This window comes from Carcharhinus amblyrhynchos, chromosome 23 (genome assembly GCF_965287045.1).
Source record: "Carcharhinus amblyrhynchos chromosome 23, sCarAmb.v2.hapA, whole genome shotgun sequence".
NCBI classification, from domain to species: domain Eukaryota; kingdom Metazoa; phylum Chordata; class Chondrichthyes; order Carcharhiniformes; family Carcharhinidae; genus Carcharhinus; species Carcharhinus amblyrhynchos.
In genome coordinates, this window is record NC_137346.1 from 5,351,451 (window position 1) to 5,369,245 (window position 17,795).

Genomic DNA, 17,795 nt, shown 5'->3' on the forward strand with positions numbered 1-17,795 from the left:
TGCATTCGGCTTGCTGGCAAGTTAGGAAAATAGTTACAGGAAACATTTGCACCAACATTTATTATTGTAATTTTGTTGTAAAAGATGTTTATTTTAATAATATTATCCCTGTCCACTTCTCACAAATGTTTTAGTTCTTGGACTGAATTCAGATAAAATGCTGTCTACTGTAGCTAGTGGTCTGTTAACTAATGCTCCATTGTCCTTCCTGTGTGCATATGTTTTGGAAGTGTGAAGTCTGGTGCAACCACATCTCTATGAGCCCATTTCTCTCAATTTCTTTCAGGAATATAGCATTTATTAATGTGACAGCAATTTATCTTTACTTAACAGTTACCTTAGAAAGAAAGATCATACATTGATGCAGCATTTTTCATTATCTGAGGATGTGTTGAAGAAGTACTTTTTGAAGTGTAATCATTGTTGTAATGTTGATTACATTGCAACAATACTATGACAAGAGGTTGCGTTTCAGAGTGGCTATTTAGGTGCCCCCCCACCTCGCTGACAGTGGCATTGGAGGAAGGTTGTTGGTTTCTTTGCCCTGTTGGCACAGGTGACCTTGGTGGTCGCCCACTGGTCAGCAGGGTCTGAGCAGGCGCCGCCCACTCGATGGCATGGCTGGGCAACCCTCAGTTACCATGGACACCTGGGAGGGAGCGGAGACTGGCAGAGGGACAGAGGAGGCGGTGCCCATATCTGAGGCTCCATCAGAAGAGTCCACAGAGATGGCAGCCACCTCGTCCGTCATTCTGAGCTCACCTCCTCACTCACCACTGAGGGATGGCCAACCACTGGTGACACCAGTTTGCGTCTCGTTCTCCCATACCTGAATTGACCTCCTGAGGTCAGCGCCTGTGTGAGGGTTTGCAGGTCCGAGCAATACCCCAGTAAGGGACCATTGTGCTCCTGGAGCTACGTCTCTGTGAAGGTCGCCAATCTCTGAATGGATGAGGCTGTGCATTTGAAGCTCAGGGTCACTGCATCTTTCATGCTATGCAAAGTCCTCTCCATGACACGCTGACCATGGCACGCTGACCCTCAGGGTTCTCCACCAGATCTCCACCACATCTCCTCCACGATCATCCTCAACACCGGTGCCCCACAAGGCTGTGTTATATTCCTTTTACACCTATGATTTTGTGGCCAAATTCCCCTCCAACTCAATTTTCAAGTTTGCTGACGACACCAACGTAGTGGGTCAGATCGCAAACAATGGCGAGACAGAATGAGACAGAGAATCTGGTGAACTGGTGCAATGAAAATAATCTCTCCCTCAATGTCAACAAGATGAAGAATATTGTCTCAACTTCAGGAAGGGAAGTGGGGGACATATCCCCACGCAAATTAACGGAGATGAAGTAGAAATGGTTGAAAGCTTCAAGTTCTTAGGTGTCCAGATCACCAACAAACCGTTCCCCCATGCCGACACTACAGTTAAGAAAGCACACCAATGCCTCTACTTTCTCAGAAGGCTAAGGAAATTTGGCATGTCAGCTGTGACTCTCACCATAGATGCACCATAGAAAGCATTCTTTCTGGTTGCATTGCAGCTTGATATTGTCTCCCGCTCTGTCCAAGACTGCAAGAAACTACAAAAAGTGGTGAATGTAGCCCAATCCATCACGCAAACCAGCCTTTCATCCATCGACTCTGTCTATGCTTCCTGCTGTCTCGGCAAAGCATCCAGCATAATTAAGGACCCTCTGCACCCTAGACATTCTCTCTTCCACCTTCTTTCATTGGGAAAAAGATACAAAAGTCTGAGATCACATACCAACTGACTCAAGAACAGCTTCTTCCCTGCTGCTGTCAGACTTTTGAACGGACCTACCTTGCATTAAGTGGAGCTTTCAATACATCCAAGCTATAACTGTAACACTACATTCTGCACTCTCTCATTTCCTTCTCTATGAACAATATGTTTCGCATGGCATGCAAGAAAAAATGCTTTTCACTCTATACTAATACATCTGACAATAATAAATCAAACCAAATTGAATTCCTGCACATCCTGCTGGATATCTAGCATTTGCCATCTTTTGAACAATTCCAAAAGCTCATCATCTCCCTCAGACTCAGCGTGGCCTTTGTCTCCAGCAGTCCCTCCAAATGTTGGTCATTTGCTGCCTCCCTGCCTGCCCTCACTGCTGTGCCCAAACAACTCTTCTGACAAGATCATGGTCCCCTTGTGTGTAAATCTGCACTGGTGCTGGGTGCTGACAAAGGCTGTGCTGCATCTGTATCCCTCGATGTCTCACAGTCCCGGAAGGGTGGTCTGCCTCTTGGCTGCTTTGGCAGGTGGCTCATGTGAGGGATGAAGACAAAGGGTAAGATTCATAGTCCTATTGCACAGGTTAACATTCAGAACATGCGTGCCATTGCAATTGGCCTTATTTAAATTGAGGTTTCTCGGTGCCTGGCACATAAATGAAATTGTTCTGATGGAGCAAACCCTCAGTCAGCAGCTTCACCCTGAATATGTCACACTTCAGCCTAACAGGCTCTCTCCTCCCTCAGAGACGCCAGCCTCTCCATTGGTGATCTTGGATATCCGCCACTTGCTCACCCTCCGGCTCCAAGCTTCCCAGCTCCCGCCCTGGTTTGCCACTCCACCACCAGGGGCAATCAAACATAGGAACATAGGAATTAGGAGCAGAAGTTGGCAAATTCAGCCCTCAAGCTTGCTCCACCATTCAAACAGATCAATGGCTGATCTCTCCCTGGTCTCAAATCCAGCTGCCCACTTCTTCTCCATATCCCTTAAACCCTTTTTTATAATCGGAAATATATCTATCTCCTTCTTGAAGCCATTCAATGATTCAGACTCCACCGCGCTATGGGGCAGCGAGTTCCACAAATCCACCACCCTCTGCGAGAAATAGTTCTTCCTCATCTCAGTTTTAAATCTACCGCCTCTCAACCTATACCTGTGACCCCTTGTTGGAGATTGCCCCATAAGAGGAAACATTTGGTCTACATTTACTTTATCAATCCCTTTTAGTATTTTATATACCTCAATCAGATCCCTTCTCATCCTTGTAAACTCCAGCGAGTTTAAGCTAAAACTGTTTAGTCTCTCCTTATTTATCAACCCTTTCATCCCTGGAATCAATCTGGTGAACCTCCTCTGGACTGCTTCTAATGCCACCACATCCTTTCTCAAATAAGGAGAGCAAAACTGGATACAATACTACAGATGTGGTCTCACCAACACCCTATACAATTGCAACACTTCTCTACTTTTATACTCCAGTCCCTTTGCAATTGTTATGGTTTTGTTTCACCTGTAAGCAAGAGGAGAGATTCACCTCCAATGTCATGTTTGGAAGTGAAATTGAGCATTAGAGACTTAACAATCACATTACCTGATAAAACTAGAGACCTCATCATCTAAGCAATTGTTGGAGACTTATTAAAGTCTATTTATTAGTTACAAGTAAGGTTTACGCTAACACTGCAATGAAGTTACTGTGAAATTCCCCAAGTTGCTGCACTCCGGGTGTCTGTTCAGGTCAATGCATCTAACCAGCACATCTTTCGGACCTTGGGAAGAAACCAGAGCACCCGGAGGAAACACACACAGACACGGGGAGAACGTGCAAACTCCATGCAGATAGTGACCCAAGCCAGGAATTGAACTCAGATTTCTGGTGCTGAGACAGCAGTGCTAACCACTGTGCCACCATGCCGCCCCACTGTGCGTGGAGAGCTCTGGATGGAGCAGACTTGGTTTATTCCAGAAATCTTCCAAATTATCAGTCCATTGTTGAACAGTACGTGTGCAGATGTCAGATGAGAACGGGATCAGGCTGGGCTGTGAGGCCTCAACATCTGGCTGTTTCTCAATGTCTAAACTGTACGTGAGCAAACAAGCCTATGTGTGTTACTGAATGTCAGCTAGTGACTTGGAACTGGCCACCTCATTAGTGGAACTCTAGCCCAACAAGAGTTAGAACTTCAAGAAGAAAAAACATCGACAAATGTTATCAGCAGGAAAAGGAGATTAAGAAATTCTGACCAATTCATACATATGACAATTTAAGTATAAAATGCAAAGTATCTTCCTGAATAGACTAGCTAGTATTCTTGGACACAATACCAGTGAGTGAGTATATTTTCTCCTGTGTTGCTTCTTTAGGAAATGCTGCAAGAGAAGAGTGTGGCTGAGAGCGATGAGGGCTTCCCAGCAGCTCAAGTAGACGGACACCAGGAGCACACTGTGCAGTCACCAGGACATGGAGTTCCAGGAGCAAGCAGCATGTCTCCAGGCAGCCCTCCGGGACAGGACCCCGACCAGGTAAGAAACAACAATCTCTCCTTTCTCTATGGGTTAAGATAAAGGACAGTTAGAGGCTGGAAGTGGCAAAATCAAAAATAGCACGTTCATCCCAATGGAGACAAACTCTCTTCTCATTCCGTCTCCCCCAGTGATACTTGCTTAACACAACTAGCCTGTGCACTTCATTCAGACTTGTCAGGCTTTAAGCTGAGATTCAAATTCATATCCAATCCATCATCAAGACTATTTTTCTCCAAATCTGGAATGTCAGCTGACTTCACTCCTATCTCATCCTCATTTATTGCTGAAACCCACCTTCTTGCCTTTGTTACCTCCAGACTTGTTTTTTCCAATGTCTTTCCTGATGACCTTCCAATTCCCATTCTCCATGAACTGGAACGAAGCTACCATTCGGCTGGATGAATGCTACCTTCTAAGATCAGTCTTGGCCCCCAGTTGTTCGTTGACCACAAAATTCAAAATCCTCAGCCTGAGCTATTAACTCCTCCATGACCCAATTCTTCTCCATGTCTGCAAACTCTTCCTTTTTACCCTCACTATTGCTCTGAATCTGGCCCATTGTGTGGTTCCCCTCCTTCTGCCATCAATGGCAGCAATTTCGGTCATCTTACCCTTGCACTCACATTCTTTTCCAAGCTCGTCTACCCAGTACAGCTGAATACTCAAAATTATTTGAAGGGCTGCAAGAAAAGGAAAGGAGGTAACATAGCCAGTCCCGTTTTCACATTGAGGATGCCCTGCATTGTGTTGTGTGGCACTACCCCCGTACTAAATGGGATAGGTTTTCAACAGATCTAGTAAGTCAAGACTGGACATCCATGAGTCGCTGTGGGCCATCAGCAGCAGCAGAATTGTATCAACCACAATCTGTAACCTCATGGCCCTGCATATCCCCCACTCTACCATTACCACCAAGCCAGATGATCAATCCTGGTTCAATGCAGGTGGGCATGCCAGGGGAAACACGAGGCATATGAAGTGTCAACTTGGTGAAGCTACAACACAGGGCTACTTGTGTGCCAAACAGCATATTCAGCAAGTGATAGACAAAGTTCAATGACTGCACAACCAATGGATCAGGTCTAAGCTCTGCAGTCCTGTCACATCCAGTCATGAATGGTGGTGGACAATTGAGCAGCTCACTGGAGATGGAGGCTCTACAAACATCCCCAGCCTCAGTTATGGGAGAATCCAGCAAAAGATAAAATTCACAACAATCTTCAGCCAGAAGTGCCGATTGGACGATCCATCTTGGCCTCCTCCAGAAGTCCCCAGGATCACAGATACCAGTTTTCAGTCAATGTCATTCACTCTATGTGATATCAAGAAACAGCTGAAGGTATTGATACTGAAGAGGCAATGGACCCTGACAACCTGGTCCAGTACAGCGACAATACTGGCATCCACCCAGCAATGTGGAAAATTGTCCAGATATGTCTTGTACACAAAAAGCAGGATAAATCCCACCCTGCCAACCATCTACACTCGATCATCAGCAAAGTGATGGAAAGGGTCACCAACAGCTATCAAGCAGCACCTGCTCAGCATAAACCTGCTCGGTGAAGCTCTGCTCGGGTCACTCAGCTCCTGACCTCATTACAGCCTTGTTTCAAACATGAACAAATGAGCTGAATTTCAGAGGTAAGGTGAGAGTGACAGCCCTTGACATCAAAGCAACATTTGACCGAGTGTGGCATCAAGGAGTCCTAACAAAACTAGGTTCAATAGGATTCAGGTGGAAAACTCTCCGCTGTTTGTAGTCATACCTGGCACAAAGGAAGATGGTTGTGATGGTTGGATGTCAATCATCTCAGCTCCAGGACATCACTGTAGGAGTTTCTCAGGGTAATGTCCTGGTGTTATGAACCTCCTGATGTTCAATGTGAAGATATCGCAAATCCCAGAAGGGAAACTTGAAAAACTGGTTCCTAACTATTTGGGGATGATTCTCCGAGCATGATGGACTGCTTATGTCACGCAGAGGGCCGGGTGGCTCAAGTGGAGGCCGTTTTGCGGGCATGCAGCTGGTCAGCACGGCCTCTGAGCATCAGATTTCCAGCACTGTCAGTGCAGAGCTGCATAATTTTTGTAAATCAACATTTAAATCTATGTAACATATCATTAGTGGACCCGGAACTGAAGTCTCCGGGCTTGATAGCGCCTCCCCCACCACCAGGAGAGGTTCATTCCAGTGGGGTTTACTATAACTCCTCACCTGCAGGGAGCTGGTGGCCCAGCCCTGTTGGAGTGAAGGGGGACATCAAGGCCACCCCGCAGAGAGTCAGGGAGCGGGCAGTGCCCTGGATATTGCCATATTGGCAGTGCCAGCCTGGGCCCCCGGCACTGCCCAAGGAACATCGGGCAGTACTAAGGGGCAAGATCTAATGGGGCAGGGCCTCTGGGGGGGAGATTAGTGGAGGTTGGGGATCCTACTGCCACTCTGCCATTGGGCTGATTAACAGAGGAAGGGAGGTCAGTGATTAGGGATGGCCATTGCGATGGAGGGGAGGTCGGTTTGTTGGGGGCGGTGGGTTGGGACTGTGGGGGGTAGGGGCTGCTGGTGTGGAGGGGAAGCAGAAGTTCAGGGCTGCTGCAGGGGGGATCAGTACAGTAGCGAGAAATGATCTTGGTTCAAAGGATCAAAATATAGAATTAGTTTGGGTGGACATAAGAAATAGCAAAGAAAATGAGAAGGAGTAGTTTATATGCTCTCTGACAGTAGCTAAATTGTGGGACGGCATATATAACAAAAAATAGTAGGGGTTTGTAAGAAAGGTACTGCAATAATCGTGGGAGATTTTAATCTTCATAGATCAGACAAATCAAATTAGCAAAGGTCGTCCAGAGGATGAATTCATAGAATGTATTTGGGACAGTATTTTAGAGCAATGCATTCTCAAACCAACTAGGGAGCAGGCTATTTTAGCCTTAGTAATCTATAATGGGACAAGATTAATTAATGTCCTCATAGTAAAGTATTCTCTAGATAAGTGAGCTCATAACATGTCAGAATTTCACAGTTAGTTTGAGGGTGAGAACTTTTGGCCTGAAACTAGTGTCTCAGATTTAAATAAAGGCAATTACAAGTGGAATGGGAAAATAGGTTGAAAGGTATGATGGTAGAGAAACAATAGCACAGATCTAAAATCAATTTTCATAACTCACAGCTAAGATAAATTCCATTGAGAAAGAAAGATTCTATAGTTGGATGCACCATCTGTGGCTATAAAAGGAAGTTAAGGATGGTATCAAAGATGGACAATCTTGCAAAGATTAATGGTGGGCTAGAGGTTGGAAATATTTTAAAAACCAGCGAAGAATGACTGAAAAGAAACATTGGTGCAAGAGACAAAATTAGCAAGAAAAATAAAAACTAACAGTAAAAGCTTCCACAACCATGTGGAAAAAAAGAGTAGCAAAAGGGAGCATTGATGTCTCAGAGGGTGAGACTAGAAATCAGGAATGGGAAAAATGAAATGGCAGAGAATTAGAACAAGTATTTGTCTTCACAGTAGAAGACAAAAAAAAGTCATCTGGAGAATAGTCGAAAAACAGGGGGCAAAAGGGAGGGAGGAAGCTAATCAGTCACAGCCACTCAAGAAAATGTACTAGCAAAACTAATGGGACTAAAGGCTGTTAAATCCCATGGATGTAATGGATTGTATGCTAGGACCTTAAAGGAAGTAGCTTCAGAGATAATGGCTGGGATTTTCTGATCCTGTCATTGTAGGACCCACTGCGGGGGATGTGGTCAGATAGCCAAATCCATTGACTTTCGACGAGACTGAAAGATCGTGGTAATGAGCGGAGCCGGAAAATCCCAGCCAATCTTCCAAAGTTCCCTAGATCCTGGGAAGATTCCAGCAGATTGGAAAACTGCAAATATAACACTTCTAATTGAAAAAGGAGAGATACATAAAGCAGGAAGCAGTAGACCTAACCTCTATAATTGGGAAAATCAAGGAATCCATTAGAAAATCATAACCCAGTCAGGCAGAGTCAACATGGTTTTGTGAAAGGAAAGTTGTGTTTGATAAACTTAGAGTTGTATGGGGATATAACAATCAAGATGGTTTGAGGGGAACCAACAGATGTAATGTATTCAAGATTTCCAAAAGCAATTTCATAACGTGCCACGTAAAAGATTCCTGCACAAAATCAGAGCTTGTTTCGTTAGGGATGTTATATTAGCATGGATGGATGATTGGCTATCTAATTGGAAACAGAGGGTTAGGATAAATGACTCATTTTCAGGTTGGCAAACTTTAACCAGTGAAGTGCCGCAGGGATCAGTGCTGCAGCTTCAACTTTTTTCAGTCTATTTTAATGACTCGGATGAAGGGACTAGCTATATTGTAGATAAATGTGCTGATGATACAGCGATAGGTAGGAATGAAGGTTGTGAGAGGGACAAAGAGAGAGCCTGCAAAGGGATAGAGATAAGTTAAATGAGTGGGTAAAACTTGAATCGATGAAGTGAAATGTAAGAAAATGTATGGGTGCCCTGCAGGAAGCATAGAAAAGCAGAATCTGGTTTGAATGGAAAGAGACTGCAGGATGCTGTATTACAGAGGGATCTGGCTGTCTTTGCAAATTAATCACATAAAAATCAGCACGTAAGTACAGCAAATAATTAAAAAGGCAACTGGAATGTTGGTTTTTATTACAAGGGGGATAAAAGTTGGGAAATCTTGCATGGGGCATTAGTGAGACTGTGCCTGGAGTGCTTTTTACAGTTGTGGTCTCTCTATCTAGGGACGAATACACTTGCATTTAAAGCAGTCGAGGGAGGGATCAGTCATTCAGCTGATTCCTTGAAGTTCTTTGTCTTGTGAGAAAACGTTGAGCAGATTTGGCTCATACTGATTGGAATTTAGAACATAGGAACATAGGAATTAGAAGCAGGAGTGGGCAACTCAGCCCTCGAGCTCACTCCGCCATTTAACATGATCATGGCTGATCTTACCCTGGTCTCAACTCCACTTTCCTCCCTTTATCCTGCTTTTCATCAGAAATATATCCATCTCTTTCTTGAATGTGTTGATTGATTCTGTTCCCACTGCACTCTGGGGCACTGAATTCCACAGATTCACAACTCTCTGAGAGAAACAGATTCTTCTCAGCTCAGGTTTGAACCTATCTCCTGTTACTCTATATGAATGATCTTATCTGCCGTTCATGCCACACTCTCGCGAATTCGGAGAATTTGGTGGCCAGCCAAATCTCCGTTCACTGTGGCGGAATGGAAAAATCCTGCCAGCGTGAACGGTGGTAGGACTTCAGCCTATATCTATGACCTCTTGTTCTAGACTGCCCCACAAGTTTGTTTAATGTCCATCTTATCAACCCCCTTTAGCAGTTTATATACTTCAATTAGATCCGCCCTCGTTCATCTAAACTCCAAGGAGTACAAAAACACGCTATTCATCTGCTCCTCCTATGACAGTCCTTTCATCCCAGGAATCAATCTGGTGAATCTTCTCTGAACTGGCTCCAGTGCCACCACAACGTTCCTCAAGTAAGGAGACCAAAATTGGATAAATATTCCAGATGTGGTTACACCAACGTCTTACACAATTTCAACTACATTTCACTTTGAAAATCCAGCCCTTTTCTGATAATTGCCAAGATTCCATTTGCCTCTCAATATTAAATGCTGTACCTGCACATCCACTTTCTGTGATTCATGCAGAAGGACATCCAGATCCCTCTGCACTGATACACTTTGAATCTGCTTCCCATTTAAAGAATAATTTGCCCTTTTACTTTTCTGGCCAACGAATGAGAGCTGATCTTATTGAAACACACAAGATTCTGAGCGGGGTGGGGCTTGAGAAGATAGATGTTGATTGACAAAGTAATCTTTGGTTACAGGGGCCGGGCCACAATGTGCAGTTAAAGCCAAAATCAGATCAACCATTATCTTACTGAATGGTGGAGCAGGCTAGATTGGACCAATGGCCTATTCCTGCTCCTATTTATTATGATCATTGTTCCATTCTTCACCAACTGATGAAGCATCTTTAATACCTACCTCTTCCCAACTGTACTTTTAGTGACCCCTCCACCCAAATTTCCCATCGACAATTAAGGCCAACCCTCATTTGATAAGCACCTTGGGCTGTCTCATTACATTGATTTTAGTTTTAGTTTAGTCGTGCAACATGTTCGGTGCAGGCTTGGAGGGCCAAAAGGCCTGCTCCTGTGCTGTAATTTTCTTTGTTCTTTATTCTTTTAGTAAAGGTGTCAATTAAATATTTTGGAATTACATGAGATCTTTTAGGTTTAACACCACTGGTATTCCCATAAGCAAGTCCTGTGTTTTTTATATTTTAGTTGAAGACAGTCAGTAGAGCCCTCAGTCGACATGCCAGGGAATATTCAGGGTCCAATCTCCACAAGTGTAAATCCTGTTATGGTCATAAACTCCCATGGTGGGCCATAATGAGGATTTGTCAATCTCAGTTTATAACCTTTCCCAACCCCCCACTTGTGTTTGTAATCAGGTTAATGTCCAGGTTGGCACTGCAAAGGGAAGCAGGGATTGGAAGCGAGGCCTGGAGGTGGAGCCTCTAGGGCAGCACCCCATTGGGAGGAATCCCATTACATGAGGGGGTCCACAACAATGAGGGGGTCCCGATGCTGGCAATTAAGGGGGGTGGAGACTGATGTCATCGAGGATGGATGGGGCTGGGGACGGGTGTTCGATGCCAGGAAGGAAATGGGCAGGAGGTTTGGTGACTGTGATGTCTGTGTGGTGTCAGGGGGGGAATGGGGGAGAAGGAGAACTAGCCCAAATATGTGGTGATGGGTGGGGAGTGAGTTCCCTTCTGCAAATGTTCCCCTTATCTTGGGGTGTCCCACTGTCTGGGGTGGGGGGTGAGGGTGCTGTTACTCTACTTTGAAATTGGGATACCCTTGCTGTCTCTATGATGTCCCATCCTGCCAAAGAGATATCACAAAACATGACCCCTTCCTTTCTTTTGACAGTTTCAGAAGCTCTGGAGTGAAAACCTGGCTGAGTTTCTGGGGAGAAACACACGGTTTTCAATCCAAATCTGACAATTTGTCATTTTCTTGGAAAATTCTGCCTGCCACATTTTCACAACAATAAAATCATTGTTCTAATAACACATCCTACACTTCTTCCATATTTCTATAACTGTGTCCACGATACAAACTAACAATGAATGCTTTCTGGCTTCAAGTCAATGGCACAATTCTCTGTCTGATAGCCCACAATCTCTAATGATAAACATGGATTTTCACATCTGGCTTCGGTTCAAGTTCTATTGATCAGATTCAGCCAGCCTCCTCCCCATTAATTTGTCCTTATGTCTTATGATAATGAGGATGATAAATCATCACGGATAGTATTGCTCATCTGTATGCAACATGGGCTGACTACAAACTGGTATGACAGCAGTGTGTCTTTCATGAAACAGCAATCTGAACCTTATTGACCCTCAAGAATGGAGAATGAAAAATTAAAAGAAAAAGATCAGAAAGGATGTTTAAAAAGGAATCATTTTCAAACTTCACTTATCCAATTTAGTGTGAAAATTTAAAGATAAAATTCTAATGAATCTGCACTTTGCAACAACAACCCATATTTATGTAGCATTTTTAGTGTAGTAAAACATTCCAAGACACTCCATAGGAAGATTATCAAACAAGATTAGTAATTGTACTATATAAGGACATGACCAAAAGTTTAGACAAGTTGGTAAGTTTTAAGAAGCAATCAAAGGAGAAAGAGAGGAAGAGAAGTGGAGAAGTTTAGAGAGGTCATTTTGGAGTTACAGCCATGGTACATAGTGGAGTTATTAATATTGGGGTCATTCAAGACAGCAGCATTGGAGGAACACAGAGATCTCAGAGATTGTTAGTGCTGGTGGAGGTTTTGGAAATAAACCACGGAGGGATTTAAAAGCAAGCGTGTGAATTTTAAAGTTAAGGTGTTGCTGAACCAAGAGCCAGTGTAGGTCAGTGAGCACAGGGAAGATAATAAAATGGGACTTGGTGCAAGTTAGGAATGAGAAGCAGAGTTTTGGACCTCAGGTTTAGCCAGGTATGTGCTGAAATAGTCAAGATTTGATGTAACAAATGGATGAAGCTTGAGCAGCAGAACAGCTGACAGAGTTGGAAATGGGCAGTCTTAGTTATGGAGCTGATACGTCAAACTCGTCTGGTTCAGCCCCAGAAATTGCGAGGGGGAGGGAGAGAGTTGGTGGCTAGGGAGTGGAGTTTGTGGGATTTGGACCAAAGATAATAGTTTCATTCTTCCCAATGTTTAATGGGAGGAAAACTTCTGTTCATCCAATACTAGGTATCATACATGCAGTCTGGCAAGTGAAAGGGTTAAGAGAGATGTGTTGAGGTAGAGCAGGGTGTCAGCAGTGTACGTGTGGAAATTATCACTACGGTTCGACATTAGATGGCAAATAAGACGGGGCGAAATATAGGTCCATGAGGGATACTAGAGGTAACAGTGTGGGAGCAGAAAAAAACAGCAAGGGTGGACACAGAAGAATGTAGAGTTGGGTGGAGGAAGGGATGTGAGTGGAGACTAATATATGGAAATGATCAGAAATAGCCGCACTCACAGGATACACAGTTGCAGAAATGCAGTAGCCTGCAATTGAATATAATCAACAGATAATTCCAGACTGAAAGCGTTCAATCCTGCTGTATGTACCAGGAGAAGATTCATTGGGATATTATCCCGACAATACATGGTCATATCTTGGAGGTCTTTGGTTCAGAAAAAAAATTAAATCGATCATTTTAGAAACAACCCAAACAACATAGCATTTTTAGAATATTTAAATAGAGCCTTTAATTTAGCAAAATGTCCCAAGTGCTTTGCAACAGGAATAGGATCAGGGGAAGGAGTGAGAAATCTGAGCAGTAAAGAAGCTTTTGAAGATGAAGAAAAGTAGAAACACAGTGGGATTTAGGGAGAGAATGGGGGGGCAGTGTCTCGTTTTGTTGGTTGAAAGAAAGGAGAGGGAACACATGAAGGGTGAAAGAACAAAGAGTGTGAACAGGAACAGTGGGCTGGAAGAAATAGCAGAATTAGAAAGACGAGGAAGCTGTGGAGGAATCTATAGCCAAAGATGAGAGTTGACATGCTGAGGGAGGGGGAGCAAATGCAATTTGATAAAAAGAGAGCTAGAGGAGCAGGAGTTCATTTAAGATGGGGTGCAGGTGAAGGAGTACTGACTGAACTGGAGTTTATGTGGAGGTAGAATTTGAGAAGCTGGAAAGGGCCACATTAGTAAAGTATGATGGAAAGTAACTGATTGAGAATGTGTCACTAGTTGAGGTGAATCAAAAGTCAAAAATCACCGGCTGACCAAAGGCTGGGTCAAGCAGAACACATAGAGTACGCATCTTTCAATTGAAGTTGACTACCACGAAAAAGGCTGAGATTAAGGGCTAACATGCAAAGTGTCTGAAATAAGCCCCATTGGATAGCTTTGGTCTTGTCATTATTTGAGGTACAGAAATATCAGGGTCATTTTTAAAATTTATTTATTTGTCACAAGTAGTCTTACATTAACACTGCAATGCAGTTACTGTGAAATTAAGAATGGCTGGTGACTGTTTTAGAATCAATGGTGGATGGTCAAAAATGGGGTACTATTATTGGAGGAATAATCTGATCCATTGCTTGAGGAGAATAATATCACCATAACAGCATGCAAATAAGAAATTGGAGTGGCCAAAGTGGGTATCTTGGGGCAATGACAGCTTAAGGGAACATTGCTCTCTGGGTGTGACTACTTTAATGCTCTCCTGGCCAGGGTCACACCATTTATCCTCAGAACTCATCCAAAACTCTGCTGCCCATATCCTAACTTGTTCCATTCCCCCATTTCCCCATGCGTTTGGTGACCTATATTGGTTGTGGGCCGCAATGCTTCAAATGCCCAACTGAACTAACCATGACAATGGATGTGGTGGCAACATTGAAGGAAAATATACATATACTTAATTTACCAATTTCACATTCAGTTGACTTCATTAACAAAATATTATGGGAGCTGAGGGAAATGTTTCAAATAAAGTGCAAGAAATTTATTAAAATATTCTGGAGTCTGCTGGAAATCATGTAAACACCTTCAACCACAGGGAACGGTTTGGTCCCTTTGGATATCATTTGATACTGACAAAAATTATTCCAATTATAAACTTTTATTGTTGGTGTTATTTTTTTCCTCGTTAAGCTTTATAAGTCAGTTCTGGGCAATGAAACACTCAAAATCACAGCATCTGCTGTCAACAGTTAACACTGTAACCATCCTCTCTAGGTGATACCGTCAAATTAATGCCAGTTTGTTGTGAACTGTGACCCGAAACCTTTAGTAACTTGGCTGAGAATTGCCCATTTATATTTTCACAGTAACTTACCATTGTTGACTTTCACTCCAGCAGTCCCAGCGGTGCAAGATCAATTTGCCAATCCCACTCATCACCTCATCCTTCACTGTGGCAAACCAATGAAAATCTGACAAAGAGCCAAAATCCCAAATAGTTTTATACGTGCTTGGAAAATTGGTGCAGAATGGAGGTTAATGGTTTCCATGGGTAACCAAAATATCCTTCTTCCTAACCATGATGCATCAAGATCACATGGCAACATACCACAAAATACAGTTAAAACTAATGAGAAAGCCAACTATGTGATGAAACATTACACAACCTCATTACAACTACAAAGGGTTGTGAACAAAGCCCAATCCATCACGCAAACCAGCTTCCCATCTATTGACTCTGTCTACACTTTCTATTGTCTCAGGAAGCAGTCAGCATAATCAAGGATCCCACACACCTCGGACATATTCTCTTCCACCTTCTTCCATCGGGAAAAAGATACAAAAGTCTTACGAACCAACAGACTCAAGAGCAGCTTCATCCCTGCTAAATGGACATACAATATATTACGCTGATCTTTCTCTACATCCTAGCTATGACTGTAATACTATATTCTCCACTCTCTCTTTTCCTTCTCCCCATGTACTCTATGAATAGTATGTTTTGTCTGCAGAGCGTGCAAGAAACAATTCTTTTCACTGTATCCTAATACATGTGACAATAATAAAACAATTCTCATACATGATTTGGTTCTGCAGTAAACTGGAATAGTCCCAAAGCTCTGCAGACTAAAATGTATTTTATGGTCAAATCTCAGCCACTCTTCCATTGTTGCTCAACTCATCATTTCATGGATCTGTCAATCATCCAATTCGTGATGTGGAGATGCCGGCATTGGACTGGGGTGAGCAGAGTAAAAGGTTAAAGTGTGAATCCAACTCACCTGATGATGGGCAATGCTTTGAAAGCTTGTGCTACCAAATAAGCCTGTTGGACTTTAATCTTATGTTGAAAGACTTCTTACTGTAAACATCCAATTCAAAGAATCTCTTCATCAATGATTTCCTTTCAGCAAGTTGATGTAAGTTTCTCAGAGAATCCAAAGTTTGCCTTTGACCGATTGAAAGTTCATTTGTATTTTTCTTTAATATCTCAAGAGCAAAAGACTTTGTAATTGGAATTTTAATGTTCTATTTATGTAATACAGAATATTGTATAACCTGTTTCCAATTGGCATTGGAGGAATGAAATAATATTACCTATAACAAAAACATTTATGGTACTAAAGAGATGCGTTCAATTGCAGAGTATAGAGAACATCAAGGTTTATCTCCATGAGAAAGAGCTTTGGAAGAAGTTTCATGAGGCTGGTACAGAAATGATCATCACAAAGGCTGGCAGGTAGGTAAATGTGAGTGAGTGTAAATGAGAGACAGGTTCATATCTTTTGGTCTTATTTGGTTCTTTTAGTGATAAACTGGCCATTATTGCATTGTTTTTGATGAAAATTAATTGCCTAGGTTAGTTGGCAAAAAGAATCAGAAGTCATGAAGAAAACATCTTAAACAGTGAGTTATTATGATCGGAATGGACTTCCTGAAAAGGCAGTGGAATCAGATTTAATAATAACTTTGAAAGGGAGTTGGATAAATGCTTCAAAATGAAGTATTTGCCTGACAATGGGAAATAGCAAAGGAGTACAATTAATTGGATAGATTTTTCAAAGGGCTGCCCAGGCGTGATGGGTCAATTGGTCTTTGTCTCTGATGCAGCACTCTCGAGATTATATACTTCTAAAAAACAAAATTTTATACAGATACAACTACAATTGAGTGAGACAGAAGATCAGTCTAGGAGGTCAGAGCACAAACACTTTGCAATGCCCCCACTAACAGGAACATGAAAGATAGCTGTCTCCTGCTCCTCATAATGGACGGCTCATCATAAGAATAGAGACCCAGGAACAAGCTATTCACAGTCAGTGCTTCCAGGTGCTGGATTGCCCGAGTCAATTGAGGTGGGATCTGGTATGAGGTGGTACAGTTCCTGGTATTGGGCTAGGATTCTGACATTATCCTGACGTCATATGGCTTTCCCTGGGTTAGATCCAAGTCCAGGAGGGGAACCCCTGTGAGTCTGGAGGGAAAGTAGCTGAAGTGAATAAGATGGCAATTAAGAGCCTTTTTAGCCAGGAACTTTGCTTCCTTTTCAGTTGTGTAGAGGTTCCACACTGTTTGTGGCTTTTCCCTGCAACTCTCCATATGTTTCGCAGCAGCGGAGGGAGCATAACATTGGCTAGTGGTGGGACCTTCACCGGGAAACCTGTGGCCACCATTTTCCCGGTGATAGAAAGTTCTGGCCACCCTGGCAAATACATAGCTTGAAGTGTTTCTTCAGTGAAACTGACAATCTGGAAAGGCTACGATCAGTAATATTGAAGAGCTCCAGCCATGGCCAGGTGAGAAACTAATGTTCAAAGCACATTTGTCAGAGAGTGATATCACTGATGAGGCCAATCATTTTCATTCATTAGAGAAGCTTAACATCTCATCCTAAAGGTGGAATTTGGAAACATGCATGTTTTTGTTATATTTTGAAAGTATTGTCCTTGCATTTGTTTGGCATTTCAGACCACTTCAGCCTCACTCTCCATGGCCAGACAACTGTTAAAGTAAAACCATCCATTTGCAATCTTCTGTTACCTGTTTAATTTCGAATAGGATGTGTCTCTGTCTTCTTTGCCTGGGCATTAAGTATCACCTGGGAAGACGCAAAGAGGAAAGTTGGCTGGAGGGAATCACATGTTCTAATGGAGCTACCATCAGTTTACCTGCCATTTGTAAAATTGGGTTATGGCCAAGTGTTCCTTCCTGCCCAATGTTATCCTCTGCATTGTCCAGGTGATAGTTTACACCCAGGTAATGCAACCTCAAATCTACTCAGTGCTGCTCTGAGCAATTGGGACAGTGGAATCTCCTTCTTTTCTAGGTATTAATCAGTCTGAGGCCGAACACCAAAGTAAGAACTGTAGAGAAAGTTTACTTAAAGGAGAAAAGTATTGAAAGGACTGTACCATTCAAGAAAGGGGAAAGGATAACGTAGAATATATGGT

General features: G+C 42.9%; 1 protein-coding gene across 1 annotated transcript in view; it reads left to right on the top strand.

Moving 5' to 3' along the window:
* Positions 1-4,144: 4,144 nt before the first annotated feature.
* Positions 4,145-17,795, top strand: part of tbx4 (T-box transcription factor 4) — a 106,825-nt gene continuing 93,174 nt past the window's right edge. The window contains exons 1-2 of the mRNA XM_080210516.1: positions 4,145-4,300; positions 15,990-16,084. Coding sequence (XP_080066642.1) covers positions 4,145-4,300; positions 15,990-16,084 — 251 coding nt within the window. The remainder of the gene's footprint in view (positions 4,301-15,989; positions 16,085-17,795) is intronic.